The 14,300-nt window shown below is 36.0% G+C and overlaps 11 protein-coding genes and 1 pseudogene across 12 annotated transcripts, besides 3 other annotated features; 4 read left to right on the top strand and 8 right to left on the bottom strand.

Moving 5' to 3' along the window:
• Window positions 1-10,544: part of a mobile genetic element that runs on past the window's edge.
• Window positions 23-452, top strand: TVAGG3_0039580 (uncharacterized protein; the record flags this gene model as incomplete). Its single annotated transcript, XM_051220701.1, has 1 exon — window positions 23-452. A coding segment is annotated over one exon (430 nt), but the record flags the coding sequence as incomplete, so codon positions are not given.
• Window positions 640-1,341, top strand: TVAGG3_0039570 (cytochrome B-C1 complex subunit 6, mitochondrial family; the record flags this gene model as incomplete). Its single annotated transcript, XM_051220700.1, has 1 exon — window positions 640-1,341. The coding sequence occupies one exon, from the start codon at window positions 640-642 to the stop codon at window positions 1,339-1,341; it is 702 nt and encodes a 233-aa protein (XP_051105686.1).
• On the bottom strand, window positions 1,391-1,654 carry TVAGG3_0039560 (uncharacterized protein; the record flags this gene model as incomplete). Its single annotated transcript, XM_051220699.1, has 1 exon — window positions 1,391-1,654. One exon carries the CDS (start codon window positions 1,652-1,654, stop codon window positions 1,391-1,393), a length of 264 nt encoding a protein of 87 aa, XP_051105685.1.
• On the bottom strand, window positions 1,844-2,011 carry TVAGG3_0039550 (DNA/RNA polymerases family; the record flags this gene model as incomplete). Its single annotated transcript, XM_051220698.1, has 1 exon — window positions 1,844-2,011. The coding sequence occupies one exon, from the start codon at window positions 2,009-2,011 to the stop codon at window positions 1,844-1,846; it is 168 nt and encodes a 55-aa protein (XP_051105684.1).
• Window positions 2,082-3,974, bottom strand: TVAGG3_0039540 (annotated as a pseudogene). The gene has a single exon. A coding segment is annotated over exon 1 (1,893 nt).
• TVAGG3_0039530 (uncharacterized protein) lies at window positions 4,625-4,777 on the bottom strand (the record flags this gene model as incomplete). The annotated part of the gene is made up of 1 exon (XM_051220697.1): window positions 4,625-4,777. The coding sequence occupies one exon, from the start codon at window positions 4,775-4,777 to the stop codon at window positions 4,625-4,627; it is 153 nt and encodes a 50-aa protein (XP_051105683.1).
• Window positions 6,159-6,914, bottom strand: TVAGG3_0039520 (phage tail repeat-like family; the record flags this gene model as incomplete). The annotated part of the gene is made up of 1 exon (XM_051220696.1): window positions 6,159-6,914. One exon carries the CDS (start codon window positions 6,912-6,914, stop codon window positions 6,159-6,161), a length of 756 nt encoding a protein of 251 aa, XP_051105682.1.
• Window positions 7,344-7,829, bottom strand: TVAGG3_0039510 (phage tail repeat-like family; the record flags this gene model as incomplete). Its single annotated transcript, XM_051220695.1, has 1 exon — window positions 7,344-7,829. A coding segment is annotated over one exon (486 nt), but the record flags the coding sequence as incomplete, so codon positions are not given.
• On the top strand, window positions 7,848-8,696 carry TVAGG3_0039500 (uncharacterized protein; the record flags this gene model as incomplete). The annotated part of the gene is made up of 1 exon (XM_051220694.1): window positions 7,848-8,696. The coding sequence occupies one exon, from the start codon at window positions 7,848-7,850 to the stop codon at window positions 8,694-8,696; it is 849 nt and encodes a 282-aa protein (XP_051105680.1).
• TVAGG3_0039490 (serine threonine-protein phosphatase family) lies at window positions 8,701-8,943 on the bottom strand (the record flags this gene model as incomplete). The annotated part of the gene is made up of 1 exon (XM_001323936.1): window positions 8,701-8,943. The coding sequence occupies one exon, from the start codon at window positions 8,941-8,943 to the stop codon at window positions 8,701-8,703; it is 243 nt and encodes an 80-aa protein (XP_001323971.1).
• Window positions 8,962-9,324, bottom strand: TVAGG3_0039480 (uncharacterized protein; the record flags this gene model as incomplete). Its single annotated transcript, XM_001323935.1, has 1 exon — window positions 8,962-9,324. One exon carries the CDS (start codon window positions 9,322-9,324, stop codon window positions 8,962-8,964), a length of 363 nt encoding a protein of 120 aa, XP_001323970.1.
• Window positions 10,442-10,544: a terminal%2Cinverted (terminal inverted repeat of Maverick-3 transposon ID:TVAGG3_0039470).
• Window positions 10,545-11,239: 695 nt separating this feature from the next.
• Window positions 11,240-11,878: a mobile genetic element.
• Window positions 11,879-11,989: 111 nt separating this feature from the next.
• TVAGG3_0039450 (uncharacterized protein) lies at window positions 11,990-12,912 on the top strand (the record flags this gene model as incomplete). The annotated part of the gene is made up of 1 exon (XM_001323934.1): window positions 11,990-12,772. One exon carries the CDS (start codon window positions 11,990-11,992, stop codon window positions 12,770-12,772), a length of 783 nt encoding a protein of 260 aa, XP_001323969.1.
• Window positions 12,913-14,300: the final 1,388 nt, after the last annotated feature.

The following is a 14,300-nucleotide window of genomic DNA, read 5'->3' as shown; positions in this document are numbered from 1 at the left end:
AACATTTTTTTTCATTTTTTGAATGAAGCAAGTTAAATTCGTCCCACACCAATCTCAATGGACCGATGAAGAGTTTCAAGCCATGGTTGAAGGCGTTGAGAACGACATAGACGGCGAACTTGAAGGAGCTCAAACCACAATTGCAACCAAAATTGCAGAAGTCAAGGAACAAATAGCTCCACTTAAAGCTACCAAAGCTACTCTTGACCTCATGGATACTTACCGTTTAGAAGTAAAGAGTGGAATAAGACAATTAAAATTAAAACTTCTAAACTACGAAGCTATACTCCAAAAGTTAGCAGAAATGAGAAGACTTTACCAGAGCTACTTACATGTAAGGGACTTACCTTCAAGCAGTCCGACCAAAGATGAATTTTCTGACATTGTCCCAATTTTGTCCGAAAGTCAGCTCAGATGTTTCGAACTGCTCCCAACATATCCAGAATATGAACGTTTGCCTGAACTTTTCCGCAATCTCAAAAAACGTTTTTTGGTTCTCATGTTCGAAACTTTTATCGGAAGAGACAACAAACGTTCAGAAGAAGAACAAGATATTATTTTAAACTTGTTGTATGACTTAACCGTCATAACAAGCTTTTTGAAGTAAAACCGTCATTCTCAAACCACTTCATTTTTTCGATGTCCGAACAAGCACCGAAGCCGAACACAATGGCAGATGTCCTTTCAATGTTGCCAGACAAGCGCCCAGTTCAAATTCAAATTTTGAATTTGAAAGCTCATCTGACAAACACCGTTAAGACTCTCCAAAGTAGTCTTATGACAGAGATGACCAATCTCAAAGCCGATGTCCTCATGAACCAAGCTTCCAATGAGAAATGCCTGAACGATTTCACGGAAACCTTGCGCAATTACGAGAGAGAGAACCGAGACCTTGCCAGACTCATCTACCGTTTCTTCGAAGAGATAGACGCCATCTGGAAGGTACTCGGAAAGGACAGAACATGCAACACCGTACTTCGTGAGTACCAAATTGAAGAAGGAATTGTCGAGGAAGAAGAGGAAGAAAAGAAACACGAAGAAGAAGAGGAAGAAGAGAAACACGAAGAAGAGGAAGTTTGGGCAACCCTTGTTGCCGATGACGCTTACGAAATTTCCCAACCCTACCCATACAAAATCCGCAACAGGGAGACAGGCAAGGTTCTTACCCCAGTCCTCAACAACTTGGGACACTTGAACCTTAACCTTCGGAATCGCGGTTCAATTTCCATGGGCAAGCTTGTCGCAATTCAATGGGTTCCAAATCCAGGCAAGAAGACGAAGGTCAGACACATTGACGGTGACAAGCTCAACAACCGTAAGGAGAACCTCGAGTGGTTCTAAGAGTAAAAAAATTTTATTTTAGGGGGAAACCCCAAGTAAATTTAAGTTTTTAGTTGCGTAAGCGGCTTAAATTAATGAGAATTTGGACAAGTAGTTCCTGACCCCTGAATTGGACTCTTTCGTCATCCCAGTTGCGTAGGAGGTCGTCCCAGAGGAGTTGGTAGAATTGCCAATCCAAGGACGATTTGTCCTCCCAGGCATTGAGGATGTACTGCTCGTAGAGTCTCATGACCTCTGCCTTGCACCAGACACCCTCTCCCTTGGAACGTAAGGCTTCTTCGAAGTGCTCGAATGCGATTGGCTGCGTGACCATCCGAAATGACACTTTTTGTCCGTTTGGTCAATGTTCGTGTCTCGTGCCATAGTCGACGAAAATACAGACAAACAGGTTATATATGAGTTTGAGACCAAGAATGGTGTAACTCGACCTGTCCGATTCAAAGACTCCGAGGGCGACCATGAAATTAAACGGAAATTAGCTAGGAAGGAATATAAAAATTTTTTATTTCATGCAATGTTTTATTTCTGTGCCGTCTTCAAGTATGCCCCAGTACTTACGCTTGGAGAGGACATGAACTTCGGTGAAAATTTTGTCCAATTTGAATTGACCCATCTTTTCACCGACCATGCCCATTTCAATGAGTTTGTTGTACCCTTCTTCGTTCGTCATGAGTGCGTCAATGTTCTCATAGTAAACCTTGACTTTCGATTTGACTTCGGAGAAGAATTTGTTGTAGTTGTCAAGGACTGCCTTTGCGAACTGAGGATAAGACCAATGTTCGACAATAGGTTTTAATGTGGTTACTAAGCCACTTTGACCTTGAGTGAATTCGTACTTCAAAACAAAAGGGGAGAACCTTTCAACAAAGTTGTCGACCTTCTCATAATGTTTACTCTTCATCTCTTGAGGTTTTTTAATGGAATATCCCCATGTCGAATTCATAAGCAATTTGAGTGTCATTGCAAGTTTGGGGTTTGAAGCTTTCCTAATATCATAGAGTTGTTGTATGACTTTTCCAACTGTATAGTTCCTTCCTGGGAACTCACCGTCTTCGTTTGGAATTCCAGTTGGAATATATTGGACAAACCTCATGTATGCAGCGTTAAGGTCGACATAGTATATTTTTTCATCTGAGTCGAACTTGTCGCAACCAATTGGTCCAGTTTGTGGAAATTCAAGTGAGTCTCTTATCTTCTGAGAAACTTCTCCTGTTATCTCATAAACATCGTCGAAGCAACCTGTTTCATATAAAACCTTCTGACCTAACTCAGATGCTCTCCAATACAATTTGACGTCAATTGGATGTCTCAATGGAAGTTTGTTTATAGCATCTTGAAGTTCTTGCAACCTCATTGGAAGTTCTTCTGGTTCAGGTTGGTATCCGAACAATCCAACTCCTTTTGGAAAGTGTACTTCTTTTGTACTAGAACTTTGTCTGGAACAACTTTTGGTCTTGCTAACAATGAAAAGTTTGTTTCGTCTTTTGGTACAAAAGTTTCTGTCAGCTTGTCATCTGGAATTGGTTCCAACAAACCTTTCTCGAAAAGAATGTTAACAGCTCTGACAATGTTGCACTTGCCTTTTCCGAACAATGGTTGTAAGACTTTCGTTCAACATGAAGTGGTTGTGGACAATTACAATCTTCAACCATGGTAAGTCTTTGTCAACAACATAGTCGTCATGTGAAGAACCTTTAGCTGTAGGTATGTTGACTCGGATATTGACATTTGCCAACGGTGCAATTTTTGCCAATTGACCTCTGAGAATGTACCTTGTCTTCACACATGACTCAAGATACTTCATCTTCTCATCTGTAACAAGACCAGAGTTCCTGAGACATGTAAGAATGCAAGGTTCATTGACAATTGTTTCAATTGAATTGTAAATTCCATACCTTGTCAAGTCAATGTCAGACTTATTTATGAACGGGAAGTATCCAGCATGTTGTCTGACTGCTTGAGGTTAGGTTGGTACCATTCAAATTTTACACTTGCAATTCCTTCAATTGCATTCAAAATGTCTGAGTCGGAGTCAAACATTTGTTCTCTCTTTGTAGTCTTGAAAGCGTCAAGAAGTTGTGCGCTGTTGTGACATTGCCATGTGCATAGTAAATGTGACCGTCCAAATCTGTTACGGTTAGTCTGAGATTGTATCCTTTCTTATTTCCGTCTTGTATGGCAGCAAGTACTCCCATGAAGCCTTCTTTGTTCTTTCCTTCGTCAAAGTTTACTGTAAAGGTCGACAGATGTAATTTGACTTCTAACTTCACGTACTTCTCATATGCATATCTTGTTCTTTCCATGGGAGCATGTGCATCTTCACCTTTTCCTTTTTTCCTTCTCAAAGGATGCAACTGTTCGTTATGTTTCCAGTAGAATCTGGCAAAGCCGTCGTGTCCTTCAACTTGCGGTTCACTAACATTGAAAGGCATGTTCATAAGACGTTCTTCTTCTAACCTCTCCAGTCTGTTTGGATAATTGGCGCGCGCTGTTTCCAAGTCCATCTCGTAGGTCAGACCAGCAAGTTTGTCATAGACTTTTATGGGTCTTCCCTTCCTATATTTAAAATTCTTTGAAACTCTCCAACCATATCTTTGCAACTCTGCTTTTATTCTAGCAGATTTTCTATCCATTCTATACGGGGGCATTTTTATAAAAATAAAAAAATGTTTTTTTCTTTACTTTACATAACCGCCTGCTGCCATAAGTCTTTGACGCCAACCCATACCAGCTAATGAAGGTTGACTTGGTTTAGTTTCCAAACTAAACTTTGGTTTTGGTTTATCTTCAGTTTTTGGTTTTCTTCTTTCTATCGTTTTTCGTCACTTTTCGGTTCCTCTGACTTTACCTCACCTGCAGGAACAGTTGTGTCGTCAACATCTTCATAAATATCATATGCCATTTGTTTTTGTTTTCCTTTCAACTTTTTGTGTTTGTTGTAAAGTTTAGAATATTTCGACTCTAAGTCAATGAGATGTTCTATAATGAACTGTTGGTCAGTGAAGTAAACTTTTCCATCTGTTGTCTCGAAAGCTCCTTCAGACTTCAATATTTTTTTGTGAGAGTCTGTTTCTTTTTTGAGATACTAGCCGTTCCATTTCTATGAAAAGTGACTTTGTATAGTTAGGGTTTGTATTTCCAGACCTGGCACTTTCTATTATTGAATTTTTCTCTTCATCTGTAAGTTCTTTGACAGGTTTTGACAATGGTTCTGAACTTTTTTGTTTGTGGTGTCAAATCTACCGTTTCAACTTCTTCGGTCATTTCATCTCAGTAAAAAATTTTAGTTTGGTTTGTTTTCAACTGGTTGTTGTTGTTTTTTAAGTCGGTCTAAAACTTCCTGAGGTATAGGAAGAACTTGACAAACACGTTGTGTAACTGCTGGAAGCCGACAAATCCATCTTGAGCCCATTTGTCTCAATGCTGTATTGTTCATTTCATCTCAGTAAAAAATTTACATTCCCCACGTTTGAGGCGGTTGCGGTTGGTTGTTGTTTACCCACTGTTGTGCATGGTTATATCCTCTGTTAAAGAATCTTTCACCTTGGTCCATATAGTGCCCTGCTTGGTTATAGTAGTCATTTGCTTTGTTATAGTTTCCTGCTTGTCTTCCTACATTGTCCATCCATCCTTGAACTTTTCCTCTTGTTTCAGGATTTGGAATAAGATTTGTTGCATCTCGTGCTACATCCCAACCTTTCTGTACAGTTTGTATAATAGGTTGTGCTTTCTCTTTAAGTATACCTAATGTACTCAAAATCTTCCTTCCAACTCCAAATACACCTCTGGCTATTGTTCCACTGCGGGCAAAAATCTGGATGCACTCCTGCTAATGCGCCAAATAAACCCATTTCTTATGGGTTAAAAAATGACGAATCCAAACAAGGACCCCTATGTTCTAAGGCAACAAAGAAAGCACTCATGATAAAAATCTTTAGTTCAACACCAAATGCTTGGTTTATGGATATCTTGGAAAACATTCCGAGTATAGAGAAGATGGACCACCATACTGGCTAATATTTGTCGGTCAAAACACAAGATACTGTGAAGCCATACATTATGTCCAAAAATATTTTAGATGTGAAAACTGCTTTGACAATATTCGTTGACAAATACCATCCAACAAAACTGACATCTGACTGTGAAAGTTCTTTCAAATCAGATGATGTAAAAACTATCTGCGTTCAAAAAATGTAAACCAATATTTCATTGTCGACCAAAAACCATTCTGCTCTTGGTGTCATTGACAGTTGTATAAAAATCTTAAGAGACTTAAATCAACCACAAGGTGGTGAGGTAGATGAAATGTCATATGACGACAAGTACAGACACTTCTCCATGGCAAAGATGAGACAAGTTTTAAATATTTACAATAGCCGTAAACAAAAAGGTTTGGGAAACCATTCCCCTGAAGAAATGAAAAACAACCCTGACTTAGAGAAAGACTATATATTTAATAGTTTAGTCAAAAGAGACAAACAAGAAAGAATGCCAGGCTTCAAACTTAAGAAAGGTGACAAAGTAAAATAGAAATACCTAAACGCGACCCATATGAAAATACTATTGACTATGAAACAATGGGAACTCGACAGGTACTCGCATTCGTGTTCGTAAAAATAGAAGAAAGTATACAAGAGAATATTATGAAGTTTTAGGCAAACATGGCAAAATGTACAGACTGCAAGCAGAAGATAAAACTACTATTGTCAGACCTCGTTTCAAACTTGTTAAGTTCAAGGTGGTATACTTTCAAAGACAGTTCCTAACAAATATAAGACAACTCCTGACGAATATGCTAAAGAAGTTGAAAATGACGACTAAGCAATTCTATACCATGCGTAAACTGTCATGTAAGGTGGCATGTATTCTTTACTTTGTCCCGTTGTTTGCGTATATCCTGAAACGAAATGTGTATGGTTTCCTTCTCCCTGAGTGTCACTCCAGTAACAATTTATAGCAAACTTAACGTCGTCTTTAACATCATATCCTTTACCTTTTGTCATTCCTGACCAATCCCAATATCTATGCTTATGCCAACCTGCTTGAGATGTACTTAAATCTATGTAGTGACTGTGTGCAGGTAAATTTTCACCTGAAATCGTTTTACTTCCACCTGTTTCCTTTGAAGAGTTTGCACAATACAAAAACCTGTCGACTATTTGTTCCCATGCACCAACACCAAACATTACTTGAGGACCTCTTGCTTCCATAGATGTATAAATAGAACCTACTGGGTTCATTAAATCAAACATATGAGACATTATAGGATTGTCTCTTTTGAACTTAAAATATAGTGCAACTATTTCAGGTTTCTTCTGGTTTGTGTCAGAATATTTTTTATAATATAATCTTATGTTTTCAGGGTAGGTAAAATCTTGACTATAATATTTATTTCTGTCATCTTCATAATAGTATACTATTCTCGTTTTTTCTATTGCATTATATCTTTTATATCTATAATAATCTAAATATAATGTTAGCTTTTGTTCATCTACATGTGGTGTTCTGACGTCATCTCCATAGTCATAATAATATGGTGCTGGAGCTGGGTCAGGCAATGTCATATCTGTCATTTCATAAACTCTTAAATATTTCTTTTGTTCGTCTCCATATAAGTTTAAGTAGCAGTTGTTGTCTAATGGAACTTTAACTTGTGTACCATCATTCTTTTTATAGCTTACATACATTTCATTGTTATTTTTCGGAATGAGTTTACACCGTGTACCATTTTCTAAGGACTGTACAAACTGCCATCTAAAATATTTATTTTCTTCATTGACAGAAAAGTCACCAACAATAGTTTCAATATTTTTTGTTCCTATCAAACTTTGGTATATTTCATTGACATATGTTTTATCTGCTTTCTTTTCAAGGCTAACGTTTAAGTCTGTTATTTCAGAAGATGTATGTGTATGTCCAACGGCACTTTTCCTGTTTAAGGTTTCTTGTAAGTTTGTAATATTTGCAATGGTATGTGTATGTCCAACGGCACTTTTACTGTTTAAGGTTTCTTGTAAGTCTGTTATTTCAGATATAGAATGTGTATGAGTCTTTTTAGAATATTCGTTTTCAGCTCTCGTCACTTCACTTGACATTTTATTGTCAACATATGTTTTGTCTGCTAGTTCAGGATGAGTATGTTCTTTTGTTGCATAAGCATTGTTAGCTCTTTCTTCTTCTTTTGCTATTGCATCGTCTACATATTCTTTGTCAGCTTTGTTGTCAACATCTGTTTTCAAAAGAAGTTCATTTATAGGTTTCTCGTTTAAAGTTCCTTTTGTTGGATTTATACAGACAGTATGGTTCTTATTGTCTTGAAACAGAAACTCATCTGTCATTGGGTTTATTGTCAGTTTTAAGTTTCCTTCTTTCAATGACTCAGATATCTTAGAATAGTTTGAAAAGTTTGTTGTGTTCTTATTTAGAGCTTGCATAATGAGTTGTCGGTTGTGTTGTATTTCTCTCATAGACGCTGTTTCATTTGACATTTTTATTCTAGATAAAATATGCTTCCAATAGAAAAAGAAAATTCAAGAGTTGCTACAACTAAACCATTAGATGAACTTTTTACTAATGTCGGTCAAAAGTTTGAGACAGAGACCGTAAAGCATGAAGGCTATCGTTTTGACTACCCATTAAGATGGCTAAGAGACCCATCTGTCACAAAAGCTATTGGCTTTCGTAGAATGAAGTTTGTGTCTGTAGAAGATAAAAGTTTTCCATTTATTGTAAGGTTTCATATAGATTATATATCTGAAGGGAAACGAAAAATGTGGGAAGAAATTGAGCTAATACAAGTTGACCTTTCATCTTCTCTACAGACTGCGTTAAAAAATATAGAAGATAAAATAAATTCATGTTATGCAAAATATGCTGATGAATATGCAAATACCGAGAGCACACTTTATGTGAGAATTGTATATGACAAACAAAATTCACAAGTGTCATTTCAAATCTACGAAGACAATCCAAAGAAAGACGAACAAATATATACAGAATTCACTGCAATGTCATGGTATTATTTGCAAAGAATGTTAAATCAGAAAGTCGAACTTCCTTTAGCAAATATTTACAGTCGATATGCAAGAGATGAACCATATTTATTTAAAGATGTTTTCGACCCAGCTGCTATTATTGTTCATGCTTCATTTTCTGGCGCCCAAAACTCTTTCTTATGCTTGGCAAATGACTTTTACGAAAAACCTACAAAGTTATATGAACCGCCGAGTGGAAGTATTTCAGACTTTCAAGTATGGTTTACTACAGATGGAAGAAAAAGAATAATTCCATTATACCATGCGTTTTACTTAGAACTTAGTTTCATATACAACTACTATCGAACGGTAAAAATATAATTTTTTAATACGGTTGAGGTGTTGGATTTGGTTGCCAACTAGACTGTGGTGCAGGTTCAGGCTGTTGTATAACAGGAGCTTGTTCTTCTGGTTCAGGGTCTTTAGGTATAATACCAACAAACTGACCTACTCTTTTACCAATATTTTTGACTCCGTTCCAAATTCCTCTTCCTACGGTTTTTATTCCATTCCATATACCTCTTCCAACATTTCGAAAGAAGTTTCCAATACTACTGAAGAAACCCATTTTACTATATGTAAAAATCTAATGTCCGCCTAGTCTCTTACGTTTCCTGTTGAGTTCCATAGCATTCTTTAACTGGAGCTCATACATTCTGTTTCTCCTCTGGTAGAAAACATATTCTGGGTCAACTCCTGTGTTCGCGTCATCTGCATAAAGTTGTTTATATCCCACTTCAGGGTTTGTATAAAACTCTTTCCATCTCATATTTGCATACCATGGTGGCAAACCTAACGCAGCGTCATTTGACATGGCAGTTTGCATTTGTACATCTGTTGGCACTTGACCATAGTTTGCCATTGCAGTTTGTATTCTAACTTCATTTGGAATATTCTCTGGGTTTGGTTGTCCAGGTTGCTGTGCATTCGCTAAGTTCTGTGCGTCCATTTAATATTAGATAAAAATATCTCTTACGAGTACATATGCTGAACATTTGCAGACATTGGTTCATCTTCATATTCTCTATATCTTTCTGCCACGTCAAATAAATAAATGACACAATGGAAAAAACCTAAAACAAGTAGTCCTATTTCAAACCACATTTACTTACCAATAAAATTTCTTTATTGTGACACTTTCTCCAGTTTATAGGACCTCTCTCATATTCTATCTTGTCATATCTAAACTCATAGTCATGTATGTCCTCTAACCATCTCATAACGGTTTCCAAACCACTTTTATCGGATGTAAAGTAAAAGCATGGATGGTTATGTAAAACGTCTAAAGTTTCTAAAGAGTCTCTCAATGTCCAGTCTACTTGGTATTGAAAATCCCATGTGTTATAGAACGGTGGGTCCACCATAAAGAAAACATTTTCCTTGTCTTTATATTTTTCATACAACTCTGTCCAATGACATCTCACAAACTCTATACCCTCAATATATTTTTCTATGTCCTCTTTGAAAACATTTGTATAGTTAAGATATAAAACTTTTGACATAAGTGTTTCAATGTCATGAACTCTTATAGCACCACTATATAATAGTCTAGCAGATATACTATTCCAGTCTATATATTCTGCTTTTTTCAAAACCTCTCTCACAATATTTTTGTTATCTAATGGTATACGTTCCATCTTACCTATAGGTATCTTTTCTTTTAACTCTTTCAATATATTGTTTGTGTCTGGAATATGTTTGAGACGGTCCATATAGTTGTCGAAGTCATTGCATATAATCTTTGAGTCAGGAAATACGGTATGACATAAATGAGATATATAGAAACTTCCACCGAACAAATCTACAAATGTTAGACCATTCGGTAGTTTCTTAAGTTCTCTCAATATAATATCTTTACATCTACTCTTATTTCCAAAGAACGGTAACGGTGGTTTTGTAAAATTCATTTATATATAATAATAAAAATGTTTTTTTCCTGAAAAGTGACAGAAAAGTGACAAAACATGAAACATATATAATTTGTGAAAAGCGACACATTATATAATGTTTTCGACCCAGAAGAAGGCTTCTCCCCAGAAGCAATGGAGGAAGAAGAAGAGTCCTCCGAATAAAAACTTCATTTATACTAAACATCAACATCAGGGCTAGAAGGCACGAAGTGCCTGGAAGCCCCACTCCCTTTTTTTTTTTTTTTTTTTTTTTTTTTTTCAATTTTTAATTGAAAATTGTGTATTGAATGCAAGAGAATTAATAAATTTGAGAACACGTATTAGATGTTCTGCATATATATTTGTATGAATAGTTGGTTTCCAAAGCATTTACCAAATTCAAAAATATTGTGAAAATGATCTGAATCTGCTTCAAACTCGAGTTTACCTGTCTCTATGAATTGCGTGAGTATATGGATTGAATCTTGACATCATTTATTTGGATTTATTTAAAAGATATTTTCCGTTGATGAGATCTGAAAAACAAATCGCGGAAGATTTCATTGTTCGAATGATTTGACCATTAATATCAATATTTAATGTGCCACATTTCCGAGAAGTAGCATACTATAGAGCACGATGGTAATCTCGGAAATGCTCATATCGCCCCAAGCACAATATTTAAGAAGTCTAACTCATATATACAAGAAGTCAGGCTGAATAGATATTGTGCATATGGTTTGCAGAACTCTCATGATATTTAAAATTCATGTTATCCCAAAAAGGTGACACTTTGGGTGTATCGTCCATCCCAGGGATGCAAAAATCACATCACCTTGGATCTATATTTAGGAACAATGTTAAGTATCAAAAAGAAAGGAGGTCTGATATAGACAACATATATCGTTGAAGGTTGAAAAAATCTCTAATATTTGAGCCCAAAATTTCAAATTTTAATTTTTTGAAAAAAGAGGCCACCCGTATGTACGTTTATTTGAGAGGAGGAGGATTATATTTTTGAAAGGGTGAAACATTATGAATATGTATTATTAATATATAATAAAAAAAAAATAATGCACGTTAAAATTTTTCTTTCTTGATTTTTTACAAAATCTACTTAGAATTATGCAAAATATGACTAAATAATTATAAATTTCAAGTTAAATTTTAATTTTGATAAATAATTTAAATTTCAAAATATCAAGTTCAGTTCGACTATGTATGTAGTAATTCCTCAATAAAGTGCCAAAATCCTATTAAAATATATGAACATTTTCAACATTTTAATGTTTTTATTTAAAAATTTGATGGAATATGAGCTTCAAACAATTATTATGTAAATAAAAATAATTAAATATATGTATTTAGTCGTATTACAACCGTAGTAAGTCGATTCTTCCTTTCTTCTACTGAGTTTTGAATTTGATTTCGAATTGTAAAGAGATTCAAAGGGAAAATACTAGCGGATAAAAACTACCTCCATGAAAGGGTCATAATGGACTCAAGTTGTATTTTTTGATATTTTTTGCTTTTCGAGCCTAAATAGGTAGCCAAGATAATGCCTAAAAATAAGGTTCTAAATTCTGAAGTTTACATGATCCTCTCGTGTGCACCCTTCAGAAGTTTGGAAAAAATTATAATTTTCAAGAATTTTTTATTATAATTATTGGATCAAAATGCATTTTATATGCTTCACAATTTTCATTTCAAAATTATATCTTAAATATGCTCAAAAATGAATTGAGGAGTTTACAATTAAAAATTAATGATATTAAAGATGATGATATGAAGCAAATAATTCAATTCAAGCAGCAAGAGTGTTTTGAATTTAAATACGATAGGGACCAAGTTTTTCTTCTTGATAAATCACATTTTCATTTTGACAATCTTCCATTCCCAGATTGTAAACAATTAAGAGAAAAGATCAATTCCCAAAATTTGACAGAAGAAGAGAATCAATTAGTTACAAAGCTTCAAGATAAAGTTATGCCAGGACTTAATGATCCAAATAAAAGGTGCAAAAATTGTGGTGCTGTTCACTATAACACAACCGTTGAAGAAAAATGCTGCAACAATATTCCAAATATCAAGGCTCATTTTATTTCACCAGGTATTCCTCAAGAATTTATTCAAAAAGTGGAACAGACCATTAAGAAATTAAAAAATGATAACATTTCCCGCATCATTAACTGGATGGCCAGGCCCCTAATGCATCAAGCTTCTATCAATAATCCAAATGCACAAGCATCAACCTCTTTTATGAATGGTGTCGCATATATTGTTGATTCAGAAGCAACATTCCTTTTACCAGCTTATTTAATTGCAAATGGATTTGACAAAAGAGGATATTCATTTTACAATTTGAGTCAAGAAGAAACGGTCATTTTGCATGAAATTGTTGAAGAACTATTACAAATGAATCCAAAGATAAAAGAATTCATTTCTTCCAGATCAGAAATCATTAAGTCAAAGACACAAGATTATTTGGGGTTGTGCCATGTGAGGTGAAAATCACCATACACCGATTGGACCTTTTTAAAAAAAGATATGGTGAGTATTTGATTTGTTCCTTGGTATTTTGCACGCAGATATACTAGGGTAATGCCGATCATTTTGTGTAGGAATTACGTAAAAAATTATGACCCAAGTTATTCACATTATAAAATTATATAAAGTGTGTCTAATTTCAATAATATTCATATGACCTTATAGTATGGTACCTATATAATAATAATACATATAGTTTATATAATATCTCAGTTTTATAGTTTGATATCTTATTAATTATGATCAATATGTGTGTATTAGTGTATATTTTACATGGCGCATATAGACTTGTGTTAGACACACACATTTATATATATTAAAATGAAAAATACGCAGATAATAAGGATCTCAAGATGTGATGCCGAGCATCTGCTACTTATTTGGGAGTAAGCAGCAGATGCTAGCATATATGTGTCATAGCAAGTGTATCTATGCTAATAGATTACACTTGCTATGACTTTCCCGGAATCTCAAGATGATTCCGGGAAAAACAGTAATAACCTCTCAAAATGTTCGTTTCAATATCATAAAGCTGAGAAATGGGCTTTGACCTTGAGAAAAGGCCATTTCCCAGCTTTATGATGAATTTTAGTTATCATTGCGAGTGTCTGCTGCAAATCTCGGTTGAAGCAGCAGGCACTCGCACCGTATTCCACGGCAAGTGTATTTATGGTGTTGGAATGCACTTGCCGTGGCTTTTGTACAATCTCGTGATCTTACTGGAGTGAGCGGCAATGGAAGCCAAAACCACTCCACTCAGTACCAGAAAGCTATGAAGGAAGTCCTAACCTAGAGAAAGGGCTTCCTTCATAGCTTTCTGGGTGACATGAGATTTGTAATTGTTGAACATTGAGTATTTTGCAGGCTCTGGCCTTTGCTTGGGCCAGAGCTTCGTATTTGGATGTTCCCAGGGCCGGATTCCTCTCCTGCCGCCCTAGATCAGGACGGCATTTGAGAAAGCCGGCCCTGAGGACAGTAAGCGAAGCCCTGGCCTTTGCTAGGGCCAGAGCCTGTATTTGTATGTCTTTCAGGGCCGAGTTCTTGCGAGACCGTCGACATGATCGACGATCATCGCAAAACTCGGCCCTGAGGATTGTATTTGCAGGCTCTGGCCTTTGCTTGGGCCAGAGCTTCGTATGGGAACTCTCTCGGGGCTGGTTTCCTCTCCGGCCGCCCCGAATCAGGGCGGTCTTTGAGGAAACCGGCCCCGAGGATGGTTTGCGAAGCTCTGGCCTTAGCAATGGCCAGAGCTTGTGATTTTAATGAAGAGCCAAGTTCCTCTCGGATCGGGCCTAATGAGGACGACCGTCGAGGAACTTGGCTCTGAGCTGATGAATTGTAAACTCTGGCCTCGATGAAGGCCAGAGTTTTTAAGGGAATGTTTTGATGGGATGAGCCTATGCTCAGTAAGCTCATCCCATCAAAACATTCGTTTAAAAATTGAATTAAAAATTATCGTATGCATTGAAAAATTAAAAAAATAAAAATG

This window comes from Trichomonas vaginalis, chromosome IV (genome assembly GCF_026262505.1).
Source record: "Trichomonas vaginalis G3 chromosome IV, whole genome shotgun sequence".
NCBI lineage: Eukaryota > Parabasalia > Trichomonadida > Trichomonadidae > Trichomonas > Trichomonas vaginalis.
This window is presented reverse-complemented; position numbering and strand designations above follow the sequence as displayed.